The sequence below is a fragment of the Tupaia chinensis genome, unplaced genomic scaffold, assembly GCF_000334495.1.
Source record: "Tupaia chinensis unplaced genomic scaffold, TupChi_1.0 Scaffold000322_1, whole genome shotgun sequence".
Classification (NCBI taxonomy): domain Eukaryota; kingdom Metazoa; phylum Chordata; class Mammalia; order Scandentia; family Tupaiidae; genus Tupaia; species Tupaia belangeri.
In genome coordinates this window covers 3,923,118-3,936,829 of record NW_006159816.1, presented here as the reverse complement: position 1 = coordinate 3,936,829, position 13,712 = coordinate 3,923,118, and the positions used below count along the sequence as shown (strand labels likewise).

The following is a 13,712-nucleotide window of genomic DNA, read 5'->3' as shown; positions in this document are numbered from 1 at the left end:
CAGTAGGGTAAGTTTAAAAATGGTTTTTAGAGGGGCCAGCAGGTGCCATGGAAGTTAAGGCAGCTGGATTCCACATAGATAGCTATGTGGTTCAAGTCCCAGATTGGTGACTTGAAAAACACACCTGGCACGTGTGCATGCATACCTAAAGTCCCAGGAGGAAAATGAAAGAAAAGAGACTGTGAGACTGTGGTGTGGCCATCTTCCCCACTCCCCCCCTCCAAGGTTGATTTAGCTCACTTTCTCTCTCTCTGTTTCTGGCAAGCAAATAAGCCCAACAGAAAAAAAAAAAAATCAGGTTATTAGAGGGATGGAAAATGAATAGAGAGGTAATTAAATGAAGTACAATGTTAAGTGCAGACATTCTAAGTGGTGGAAGATATACAGGTGTTTATAATTATTTTAATGTCACTGTGAGTGTATATATATTTATATATATATTTGTTTAATACTGAGGAGGATTGTATTTTAAGAAGGGCTCTGAATGGTGAACACTGTGAGGGAGAAAAATCATTAAGTTTGAATCTAATAAACTGCTTTCTAGAACTGCACTGAAGAACTCAAAAACATTCCACCTCTAATGAAATGGCAAGTACCAAGATAAAGCAGGCAGCCGTGTTTTTTAAAAAGCCCAAGTTGTAGGAGGCTGACCCAAAAGAACATCAAGCGAACAATTTGGAGTTTCCCTAAGTGTTTGGGGAGACGAAATTTTAGCAAAAGAGTTATAAAAATAGGGCATCCAGGTGTCTATTTTGCTTTAAAATGAAAGGACCTTGGGGCTGGAAGGTGACAGGGTGGTTAAAGTGCTGGACTCCCACGTGGCTAATAGCAGTCTGAGTCCTAAAACTAGCCACTTGTTTTCTCACTTTCCCTCTCTCTCTCTGTCTCTATCTGGACAAATAAAAAGAATTACAATAATAAATTTAAAAATAAAATAAAATAATTTTAAAAATCCAATGACCTTTGGATTATAATACAAATAAACATGCTCTGCATGTTTTATATTTTTAAATTTCCAATAGCTTTTATTCAATATATTAAAGTTGACAGATATATTTATGTGAATATAGTGAAATAGCTATCTGAATAAAAATATGCTTTCTACTGAATTAACTTCTCTAAGTTTTCTCAAGTTGCCTGGTACACAGATGTTTAATTATGTGTCCCTGAAAAACTGACAGTACATACATTTAAAAAATCTATACCATAGCATTAAATATATCAACAGAATAAAACAAGTATTTTATCTCCTATGGTATCTTCGGTCATTGATTCAAGTATTTTTAAACATAACATAGCTGCTAATAAAAAGGGCAGTAAAGCATACAAGGCATTAAAATAGCAGGAATCATTAATAAGTAAATGAAAACTTATTGAGATTTAAGAAAAGACACTTTAAGAGTCACCTTGGAATGCTGAGTAGGTAGTCTAAAGTGACACTCAGTTCGTCCATATTTGTCTGTTCAAGACATAATGGAATTGTCAGAATGAGGCCACTTCGTCTGTCTTTTCCTCCTATTAAGGAAAAAAGATATAAATTTAACATTTAATAGACATTAAGGTATCATGGAAAAATAGACATTTGAACCCAATGTTACTGAAACAATTACAATTTTAAGACATACTTTTAAAAGTATCTAATGGCCACTTACAGATTGCAAATTTTCTAGTAGTACAGCAAGATTATTAAAAATTTCAAATAAGAGGGAAAAATTAATCTGAAATTTTTATTCAAGCACTATTATTAGCATTTTATTTAATTTTCTTCCATTTAGTCTGTTTCTTAATGTAATCAGTTCATCATATACGTGTTGTGCTCAACACAATAAGCATTTGCAAGTGAAATAATATAAATGTCCCATCAACCTAGGAAAAGAAGCTTTACATCATAAGAAATAACAGTATAAAATATGACAGTGTATTTGCTAAGTAGTATTATTGTATGAAATATTCTAAAATATCTTTAAAAAGGGATTAAGAAAATGATGAGAGCTACAACAAATCTGAAAATTTTCATAGAAAAGTTAAAACTTAAGAAAGATGGGAGTCCAGTCAGGTGGCATAGTGGTTAAGGTGGCTGAATCCCACATGGCTCACTGCATGGTTCAAGCCTGAACTCGGCAACTTGAAAAACACACCAGGCATGCGTGCATGCATGACCCAAATCCTGAAAGGAGAATGGAGGAGAAGGGACTGCAGTATGGCCATCCCCCTAGGGGGTGCTTTTTCATTTCTCTCTCTCGCTTGCTCACTCTCTCTTCCTGCAATTACATATGCCCTGTAGCAAATTAAAGAAAAGAAGTAAAGAAAGAAAGAAAAAGAGAAATGGGTATTAATTGAAAATTGAGTCAAAAGAGAATTCTATGGGGACCAGCAGATGGTATAATGGTTATGCCACTGGACTCCCACATATTCGGCAACGGTTAGAGTCCCGAACCTGGCAGCTTGAATCCCATGCTGGGTACATGTGGGTGTGTGCCCAAAATCCCAAGAGGAGAGTGGAGGAGAAGGGAGTGTGGTGTGGCTATCCCTCTGGGGAATGATCTCTCACTGTCTGTCTCTCCAGTGAGCACACATGCCCGATAGCAAAAATCTCTTAGAAAAAAAAAAAAAAAAGAGCATTCTATGATGAGGAATGATCTGAGTTAATTCACAAATATTGTTCATAAGGCAATAAAGAGAAAACCCTGCCCAGCTGAACAGAATGCATGGGAACTGGATATTGATGCTTGAGAGTTAGGTAAGAGAGTATATAACTCATCTAACTTCAAGTTCCCTTCAGTTTGCCACAAGCACTGAATGTAACTGTTACATACTTTTATGCATACAAAGAATCTCTGTGAGTTCCCCTACATGCTTGCTCTTTACAGTGAAGCCCATCTTCTGATGCCACTGACATTCACAGCTATTTCAGAAGCTTAAAAGCCACCAAATTCTAAAAGAAATCATTTATAATCTTTAGAAGTCTATCACTAAAAACTGAAAGATGTGAAATTAACAACAAAAAGACTCCTACAATTATTTCTTATGACAGCCATAAATATTCTGCTCATTAGATTAAACATATATTACTGATACTCAGAAACTTTGTTTAATGTAATAAATGGCAATTTCAGATAGATCAACTTAATAGTCAATAAGGAACTCAACTGTATGCTTTTAATGTTTAGGATATAGATTTTATTTTCTTAATAGATTCATAGGGGTTTTCAAACTATATCCTATGGATCATTTTGTTGGTTTGAAAAGATTTTCTTGATTAATAATAAAGTTTGAAAATTTCTGGCTTAAATAATCAATGGCTAAGAGGAAATTTAGAGGTGTGGGCAAGGAGAACTTTGATTGGTGCCTCAAAAATCACCATTTTTTCCATACACTAAACTAAATCTACAAAAAGGTTCAGACCTGTACTGTAGTATTCTGACCAACTGCAGAACTGTCTAGAAGTTCAACATTTAGGACTCTATATGCTCAGTTTTACTATGGAAGAATAAAATAATCAAAAAAGCAAAGGCAAGAGAAAAAAGACTTTCAAGAAAGGTATGGTCAATGGGGTCAAATGCTGCACAGAGAAAGTATCACAGAATGTGAAAAAAGGCCATGATAAAGAGTACAGAGGAGGGGCTGACAGGTGGAATGGAGGTTAAGGTGCTGGATCCCACATGGCCAACTGCATGGTTCAAGTCCCAGCGCCACCAGCTTAAAAATCACCCTGGGCATGTGTGTATGCATTCTCAAAATCCTGAGAGGAAACTGGAGGAAAAGAGACTGCTGCCTGGCCATCCCCCCTGGAGAGTGATTTTCCACTTTCCCTCTCTGTCTTTCTCTCTCTGGTATGTGCATATGTCCTACAGAAAGCAAACAAATAAAAAAAGATTATAAAGGAACTGCACTATTGGCAATGTTAGGTATTTTCATACAATGCTAGGAGAAAGAAACTGAAACAATCTTCTTGAAGGACAATGTGAGAAAACCTAACACAGATTCAAATATTGTCAACATTTACACAGATAAGGATTTATACTGCTATAATTGTATGAAATGGACAAAACTATGGATATGAATATTAATATTTACTACAATACCATTCATACAGGAAAAGACAGAAAATAAAACTGTCCATTGATACAGGTAGAAGTAAAAAAAATAAATTAGAAAAAAATAGTATCAATGGAATTCAATTTCTTATTCTATCCTTTGTAATCTACTTTGAAAAAGGACATTAATATTGTCAAAACAATTATAACAAGATCTAAAGAGAGTAAAAAAGAAAAAAAAACAGGATTATATAGTCCAAATAATTCTCAATAGGCTGAGTCACAGTATCTATTCTGAAGCATGTGAAGATTTATTCAATGATCCTAATTCCAGAAAGTCACAACAGGCATTGTTTCACGCCACTGCTCTTAAAGTTGTAAAATATCTCACATCTGGGACGAGCAGCTAGCATAATGGCTATGTCACTGAACTCCCATGTAGTTGACCACGGTTCAAGTCCTGGACCCGGTGGCTTAAACTCACGCCAGCATGTGCGTGTGTGTGCCCAAAATCCCGAAAGAAGAATGGAGAAGAAGGGATTGTGGCATGGCCATCCCCCCTGGGGGGTGATTTCTTGCTTTCTGTCTCTCTGTCTCTCTGGGAAGTGCACATGCCCTTTAGCAAAAACCACCCCTCCCCCCCCAAAAAAAAAACCTCACATCTTCTCTTTAACTCACCTTAGCTGATATAGCCTTTAGATTAGTAACTAAAGATAAATTAGAAGGCTACATAATCAATTTCAAAGAGTAAAAAGTGAAAACAGTATATTTAATATTTTATAACTCCTAAAACTTTTTCACAAGTGGTAGAAGATGAAACTAGGAGGCAGAATATCATAAAAATTCCTAGGGAAGCCAGAGAGTGGTACAGTGGTAAAACGCAATGCTCTGCAAGGCTGACCCACATGGGAAGATTCCACATTCAAGTCTGGAGCCCTCGCTGTCAGTGCCAGAGATGCACATGCCAGCGATCGTGGGCTGGCTGAGGCTAGGGTTGATCACAGCACCAGGACCCTGTAAGGGATGCTGGCTCGCTGTCTCTCTATCTCTTTGGCTCATGGGACAAACTAAAAAACAAACAGTAGTACACTGTATTTCAGAAACAATCATTAGATGCTAGCCAATTATTCTTAGCCTATATTAATTATTAAATTTTTACATAAAATGTGAAATATCATGGTATCTACCTTATAAGATCATTTTAATCATACAAAACAAAATAAACATTGGCCTGCTAAGGGACCAGCACATGACATAATGGTTATGTTGCTGGACCACAGTTCGAGTACTGGAACTGATGGCTTAAACCTCAGGCCAAGTGTGTATGCACATGTGCCCAAAATCTTGAGAGGAGAATGGAAGGGAAGGGACTGTGGTGTGGCCAATCCCTCTGGAAGGATGATTTCTCGCATTCTGTTGCTCTGGCAAGCACACACGTCCTAAAAATCTCTCTTAAATAAAAAGAAAACTTGGCCTGCTAAGAACCAGCAGCAACACAATTGACTCTCACAGTTAGCCATTCTGAATAAAAGAAGTCTGAGAAATACTTTTTTAAAGAATTATTTATTCATTTATTTCCATTTGTTATTTTTCAATTAGACCAGAGACAGAGACAGAGAGAGAATGAGAGCGAGAGAGAGAAAGAAAGAAAGCCGCCAGTCCGGGACTCGAATCTCAGTCGGCTCTGTGGGAATCCAGAGCCTTTAATCACCATGCCACCTGCCAGTTCTCTCAGGAATACTCCTTAAACAAAACCTTCATAGAAAAATCAAATGTTATTTCTGTCAAACTTGCCAAAGAAAATAAGTTCAAGTACGTTAACATATCAAAAAGTTCTAATTTTAAAAAGAAGAAAACATACCTGAAAGGAAGGCTAGTTTTTTCTTCAGAATGGGTAATATTACTGAGGCCTCCATTTTATTCCAGTAAACTTCCCCACTTCTGAAAACACAGAAAGTTAAGTATCAATTACGAGATAATTATTCTGTGAAATATGTGCTTACGATGGCTTACCCCAGGTCTCACAACCTCAGAACTGCTGACATCTTGAGCCACAGCATTCTTCCGTGTAGGTAGCTGCTCTGTGGACAAGTGCGGTGGGCTGTAGCATATTTAGCACATCCCTGGCCTCTCCCCACAAACGCCAGCAGTACCTTATCTCCCCACTGTGACAACCAAAGGACTCTAGACATTGCCAAAAATCCTGATGAAATCACTGCTGGATGAAACTTGCTGTTCAGAGTAATAGTCCTGGGCTAGAATATGGCTTAGTACACAACAATAACTTAATATATTATTTGTGGAATTAAAGAATTAATCTATCAGTTTATTCCTTAATTCCAAATATCCAATTCTTTCTGCTTCAGGATCAAATGGCATTATGTAATTTCACACATTTTTACTCCTATAACACATGGTAACATACCTTCATGCTTACCTCAAGTTATTTCCTAATACGCTCTTTCAATGTTTGCTCCCCTAGTAATTTTCTCCATTTCTCTACATTTTACAGTTTCAAATTCTCCAGGGAAATATATGACTAGTCCAGTTTGTGTTTTCATACCAGGCCACAATTCACTGTTCTTGGTTCAGTTTTCCAGGGTCTACTCATGGCCACAGTCAGGAGTGATAGCTAAGCACAAAAAATGACGGACTACCTTATAGCCAGGGCTAAGGACAAGACAAGGAAGTTTCCCTCAGCTGGCAGCTTGGGCCTGGAAGGCATCCAGAGGCACCGCCAGCCCAGTATCCTGCCAAGATGGGATTTTGAAGAAAGAAGGACCTTTAAAACAAAACGAATCAGAGATCCAACCTCCTACTCTTAGTTTTATGTTCTCCATCATATTTCACCCCTTTCTTCCTGTCCCACCTCACACTCACCTACTATCGCAACACAGGCAGTCCCTTCAAGTGCACTGTGAAATTTAGTTAGTAAAAATGAACTGTCTTGAAAACGAGTTTTTCAGCAGAGCAGAAAATACGACCTCTAATATGAAAGCATAGTACTTTTTCCTCAAATACCTGCTATAACCTAACCTGTTTCAGCTAAAACTAGAAACTTACAGCCCTGTCCTGGGAATAAATGTAGTCTTTTTTAAATGTCCCAGATATTAAGACATAAACAAAACAAAACAAAAAAAAGGAGGGGCAGGGTTCATGGGCTGGTGGTGGTTAAAGCAGCCAAATCCTATGTGGATGACTTCATGGTTTGAATCCTGGATCCATCAGCTTGAGAAACACTCTAGGTGCGTGCGTGTGTGTATGTGTGTGTGTGTGTGTGTGTGTGTGTGTGTGAAAATCTCAAAAGTAGGAAGAGATGGAGGAAGAGGAATAGTGTGACTATGCTGCATGGAGGGGTGGAGTGTTTTCTCCTCTCCATCTTTCCCTGTTCCTCTATATCTCTCTGGCAAGCACACATGCCCTCTAGCAGAAAAGAAAAAAAAAAAAAGATGTAGTTTTAACATTGGTCAGATAATGGGTAATTAAGAAGCCTAATATTACTTTGCTGCTTTTGTGTGTATTAAAAAAAAATCACCATTGCTTGCACCTATCTACCAAGAGTATAAGCTGTCAAACCAAATGATAAATTCTTTTCACATTTTTATTCCTTAATTATTTGTTTGCAATTTGTTCTTTCATTTTTGTTCTCTATTAGCCCAGTTAACAGACAAGTAGTAGGAAGTAGGAAGGAAAAGCTCACATTTTAACACTTGTAACCTCAAACCAGTAGCACTACAGGTTTCCAGATCAATATTTTGACCTGATGTGCTGTTATCCAGCTATACAAGAATCCAGACAGCTTGGATTCACATCTTGGATATTTCTCCTGTCACCAGCTTATCAGGGGTAAACTTGAAAGTTTGTCAATGATGATAATAATAATTATGACAACTGATATATATCAAACATTTACTATAAACCATGCATTGTTCTAAGTGATTTCTTTTTTATTAACTTAACCTTCACAACATTTCTATAAGGTAAGAACTACTACTATTTCTATTTTATAGAAGAATTAGCGAGGGAGCAGCAGATGGCGTAATAGTTACATCACTGAATTCCCACATAGTCAACTGCAGTTGGAGTCCAAGACTTGGTGGTGTATATGCATGTGCGTAGGCACCCAAGGTTCTACGAGGAGAATGGAGAAGGAATTGTGTCATGGCCACTCCCCATAGGGAGTAATTTCTCATTTTCTGTCTCTTTGTCTCTCCAGCGAGTGAACATGCTCTATAGCAAAACTCTCCAAAAAAAAAGAAGAGTTAGCAAGGAACCAAAAAGGTTCAACATTGCTCCAATATCATACAGCTAGCAAGAGAAGGTAGGACTCATACTCAGGCAATCTTGTTCCAGCAATGATACATCTCACTATCAGTTTACAAATAAAGTAACTGAAAATATCAGTGACATCTGGCCAATTAAACAAGATGGAGCTCTAGACTAAATGCAAAATAAAATTATATAGAATATGCATGTAGCATAATAAGAAATACAAAACTTTAAACCACTGGACTCCCCTAAGTGACAGAAGTGTTTGTTTTTCATAATGAGCTACTTCTTATCAGACCCAAATTATGCTAATGAGGTAGTTTAGGGTGGGAACTCAGGATGAAGCTTACTGCCAAAAAAAACAAACTTCCATTAGAAGCTTAGAACTTTCTGCCAGATTCCCCCACACTGGAGGAAGAGGAAAGGGACTGGAGATAGCCAATGACCAATGATTCAATTAATTATGCCTATTTAACAAAATCTCCATAATAATTCCTAAACTAAAGGGTTTAGAGAACTTCTGAGTGGGTGAGTACATCAACGTGTTGGAAGAATAACACCTGGAGAGCAAATGGAAGATCTATCCCATCCCCAGGACCTTGTCGTATGCATCTCTTCTATTTGGCTGTTCATGAGTTATATACTTATAATCAACTGGTACTCTTAAGTAAACTGTTTTCTTGGAGTCTGAACCATTCTAGTGAATAATCAATTCTGAGGAGCCAGGGGTCATGATTTATAGACAACTTAGACAGAAGAGCAGGTAAGGGAGCTAACTCCTGTAGCTGACATCTGAGGTGATGGCAGTCTTGTAGGACTGAGCCATCAAACCTTGAGTCTGACACTAACTCTGGATTCTTAGTGCCAGAATTGAACTGAATTGTTTGACACCCAGTTGGTGGGCAGATGTTGGTTGGCTGATGTGAGGGAAAGCCCACACATTGGTGTCAGAAGTATTGTAAGAGCAGTGATATATATCTATACAGATATATTGTAGATATGCCATTGCCTTAATTCAGGCTAAGGCACCAACAAACACCAATGCTTTTATACCATAGGTGTAAATGTCAACGCAGGGAAAGGGCAAATAACACCTAAGAATTACAAAAGATAGTTTTGACCTCATGGACCCTTTGACAGCTAGAAACCACAGAACAAAACACTGATCTAGGCTGTCAACAGCATTCTACCACAAAGGAATTTCAACCTTAAGGAAGTAGTGTGGGTGCAAACGCAACTTAGAGAAACAGAACTGGCTTCCTAACTGTATTTTTCCTGTGGTATGAGTACAGACAAATTGTCAACTGCCTTTAATTCCTTACTATTTATTTTTTTGAGCCTATTTCTTCATCATGATCAAGTCTGTATATCACATAACACCTATTCAATAAATCTTTAGAGTAGGCTTCTCTTTATAAAGTCAATGGAGAAATTTGATTGGTGGGAAGTAAAAATACAATTTTAGAGTTCAGTAGACTGTTTTCCAATCACTTTACATTTTTTTAATCTGCTGCCATTTATTTTGGATGAAAATGCCCATTAATAAATCGAGATTTAACCATTGCCACAGTAAACTCAATAGCAACAAAGAGATAGGAACATCAGGAATTGCTAAGCTCCCGCAGGCATAAGAAATGATAACAGCTGCAGGTGACTGGAAGAGTAAAATCTGTGCAGTTGATGCTTTCCAAGGCAGATATTGATTTTATGCCAACAAGTATTAAAGTTTAATTTTTTACCACTGTGCTCTCCATATACTTAATGCAAAAAAACCAAGATGGGTTTAGTTTTTCAGTCTAGATTTACTTTGCCAAATATGAGAGCCAGAAGCTGTCCTCCATCTTATCATTGTATCTATAGGGATGGGTACATTTTCTAAACTTAACTTTATAGAACCATTCTCAGCATGGCAAAATACTAAGTAGTTGTTGTTGTTGTTGTTGTTGTTGTGTGTGTGTGTTCTCCCCTAATCCAGCAGATGTTTTTTTCTTTTTCCAGAACAGTTTGAAAGCAATAAAAAAGTAGTTTCAAGTAATGAGAAATATAGGTCCATTGGCATGTGGGTCAAGATCAAATGAAGTGACAGATGAAATCTGAAGCAGTCAAGAAACTAAAACTATTACATTTACAATCTATACCTTGTCCCTTGTCCCTTGTACCTTTCCAACAATCTCTCATTGTTGTCACAAAGATGCATAATGAAAAGTAATGACTAATGTACCAGTAGTTCAAATTAAGTTTAGGTTTTCAAAAGTTGTTTTAGATTTTCAAGTCTTTAGTCATAAGACAAACAAAATACACACACACACAAACAACACAAAACCAAAAAGGCACTTGCCTCATTCTGGTTATTTTAACAGCTTGTAAAAGAGTTAAAATAGATAAAGAACAAAACTTTAAAAAAAGATCTTGCTAAATATAACCACTGCTATCTTGACAATAATTTTTTTTAATTGCCAGAGGGCACATGTGCTTGGCAAAGAGAGAGAAAGAAAGAAAGAACCCCTCAGTGGAGCATGGTCACACCACAATCCCTTTTCCTCCATTTCTCTATTCCATTAAGATGTGGGGCCTGCACATACACACCCAAAGCGTTTTTCGAGCCACCAGGATTGGGATTCAGATAATACTTGGCCATGCAGGACCCAGCTTATTATGTACAACACTAACTGCTGGGTTATGGGGCTGGCCCTCCACAATAGAATGTTAAATAACAAAAGGTGCAAGTTTGTGTTCTTCTCCAAAGATAATGATAAGAAAAACTTAATTTGTCTGAGTGGTTTATACTCTCAAATAAGGAATGAAGTCAATGATGGGCATATATGTAACATGAGGTAATGAAAAGTAGCAGGAGAAATGCATTTTAAAAAATAATTGTCAAGTAAAGTAGACGAAGAAAAGGAAGTTAAACTAAGGAATTCACAAAATGCCTAACAGAATAAAAAATACACACTATTGCACTTGTTTTACTTCATGATCATTAACACAGGATCCATTTTAAGTCATTTTTAAAATTAAATATAAAAGAGGCAGAAAGCCAGAGTTTAAACCAGAAAAAAAGGTGCATTGGAAGTTGATAAATTTAAAAGAAAATGTAACCATGACATTGTGTTACTTTCAACCTAAAGGATGAGCACCAAAATAAATTAATATCATTTGTCTCTTTTTTAGTTTGTTGTTGTTATTGTTTTTGCTGTAGGGTACATATTAGAGGGAAAGTGAGAAATCACTCCCCAGGGAGGATGGCTACACTGCAATCCTTCTCAAGTGTTCTCTTGGGATTTTGAGCATGTGTGCATGCACATGTACCTAGCATGATTTTCAAGCCACAGGTATGGGACTCTAACCACACAGTCAGCCATATGGGATCCAGCACCTTAACTTCCATGCCACCTATTGGCCCTTAATATCATTTCTAGGTGCAAAATAAATCCCCCCTCCCCCCCAAAAAAAAGCTCTTCTACACTTAGGGACAACAAATTCTGAGAACTAGAAATATTTTGGAAGCCTATTTCTCATAAATATAAATCTATATCCATCCTCTTGCTTGATCATCTTTCCTCAAAGCTTAAAGAGTTAAAAGAGGAAAATAAGGACAATCACGTAGTTAGGTTGGTATCTTATCTCCTCAAAGGCAGAGACAAAGTCTTACTCATCTTATTTATCTTGTATTTATTCACTCATTAATTCATTCATTTAACATCTCTATATTAGGAACCTACTAGATTTGAAAAAAGAAAAAAGATTACAAATGATAAATTTTTGTTTACAACAGAAAATCAAATCAAAATATTTTTTATGTTGTCCAAAATAGTTCGCAATACTGTGCATCTGTTCATTTAACTGTCATCGAAAGAGCATACTGACGGGACCAGCAGTTAGCGTAATGGCTATGTTGCTTGACTCCCATGTAGTCGACCGCGGTTCGAGTCCCAGACCTGGTGGCTTAAACTCACATCGGGCTCACGTGTGTGCGTGCCCAAGATCCCGAGAGGAGAATGGAGGAGAAGGGATTGCGGCGTGGCCATTCCCCCTGGGGGGTGATTTCTCGCTTTCTATCTCTCTGTCTCTCTCTGCCTGTCTGGCGAGCGCACGCGCCCTATAGCAAAAAACTCTCAAAAAAAATAAATAAATAAATAAAAATAAAAGAAAGAGCATACTGCCTAAAAGGAAGGACTAGTGTGCTTTTAGTGTTTAAAATCTTTTGTTAAACTGTACTTTATCACTAACTTGTATCTGTAAGTTATTATTGCAAATATCACCTGTAATTCTGATACATGTGCATACAATCTGCAATTGAAATCTATTGTGACAATGTTTTCTGAATGACCTGAATAAAGTTCTGGTTGGAAAAAAAAAAAAAAGGACCTACTAGATCAAGTCATGGTTGAGTGTGAGACATACTTGATATTCAAAAATTAATGGGAATATCACGAAATGACATAATGAACAAACATATGAAACAAAAGGAAAGCAAACATTCTCACCCCAGGAATCCTAACATTGCAACTACCTGAATATCACACCTTCATGAGAAATCACAAGATTCAGATTCATGCTTTTCTTTAAAAGCAGCTCATCCCAGCTCTCTTTTTACTTGAATAGCCTCCCATAAATCCAGCAGCTACCTAAATTGCAGGATGCTGGAGAGTCAGATTCTTGATAGTGGAAGAGGGCCATCAACGGGTACTATCAACAAGTAGCCTTTAGGGGGCAGCAGAAGACGTGCTGAGCAGCAGTTACGCGCACCGCAGGCCTTTTAATCAAGGCTGGGCAAACATTCACTGATGATATCAGTGGGCACACTGGAACTCCTCTCTCAAAAAATATAAATCAATCAGCTTATTTGGAAAATTCGGTTAGATTTTTCTAAGAGCATTTTTTAACAACCAGTGAAAAGCCATTAGAATAGCCTGGGGCTAACTAAACCATCTCTAGAAAGTCTACGTCATGTAGACACATAATGGCAATGACAGAAAATCAGAATATAGGATTCTTAGCCTTGGTTTTTTGTTTTTTTTTTTTTCCCATAGGAATACTATAGCTAAAGCTTTCTTTAAATTCAGATAGGAAGTACTCTCAATTGTTGTTATGAAGGAAAAGTAAATTAGATTAAAACAAATGACCACACATAAATAAAATGTACTCAGTACTACCTCGCTGGATTCAACACTCCAACTGTCTATGTATAAAATGATACAGAAATAAATAACCATTACTTAATTTTAGGATAATACATAGTGAAGTAGATCAACAGTGTAAAATTTGTGTAAGTTTTGTTATTGCAGGTTCCAGTACCTGATTATTCATCTATTTTAACCACAATATTGACAGCGCTAGATGAAAAAAAGAAAAATCTTTTAGATACGTTTTCAGATTAAAATGACAAAATAATACTTCACTTTC

General features: G+C 37.0%; 1 protein-coding gene across 1 annotated transcript in view; it reads right to left on the bottom strand.

The window, feature by feature from the left end:
• Nucleotides 1-13,712, bottom strand: part of SESTD1 (SEC14 and spectrin domain containing 1) — a gene marked incomplete in the record, with an annotated part of 145,410 nt that overhangs the window by 86,945 nt on the left and 44,753 nt on the right. The window contains 2 exon segments of the mRNA XM_027773110.1: nt 1,407-1,515; nt 5,899-5,978. Of these exon segments, the coding sequence (XP_027628911.1) occupies nt 1,407-1,515; nt 5,899-5,953 (164 nt within the window).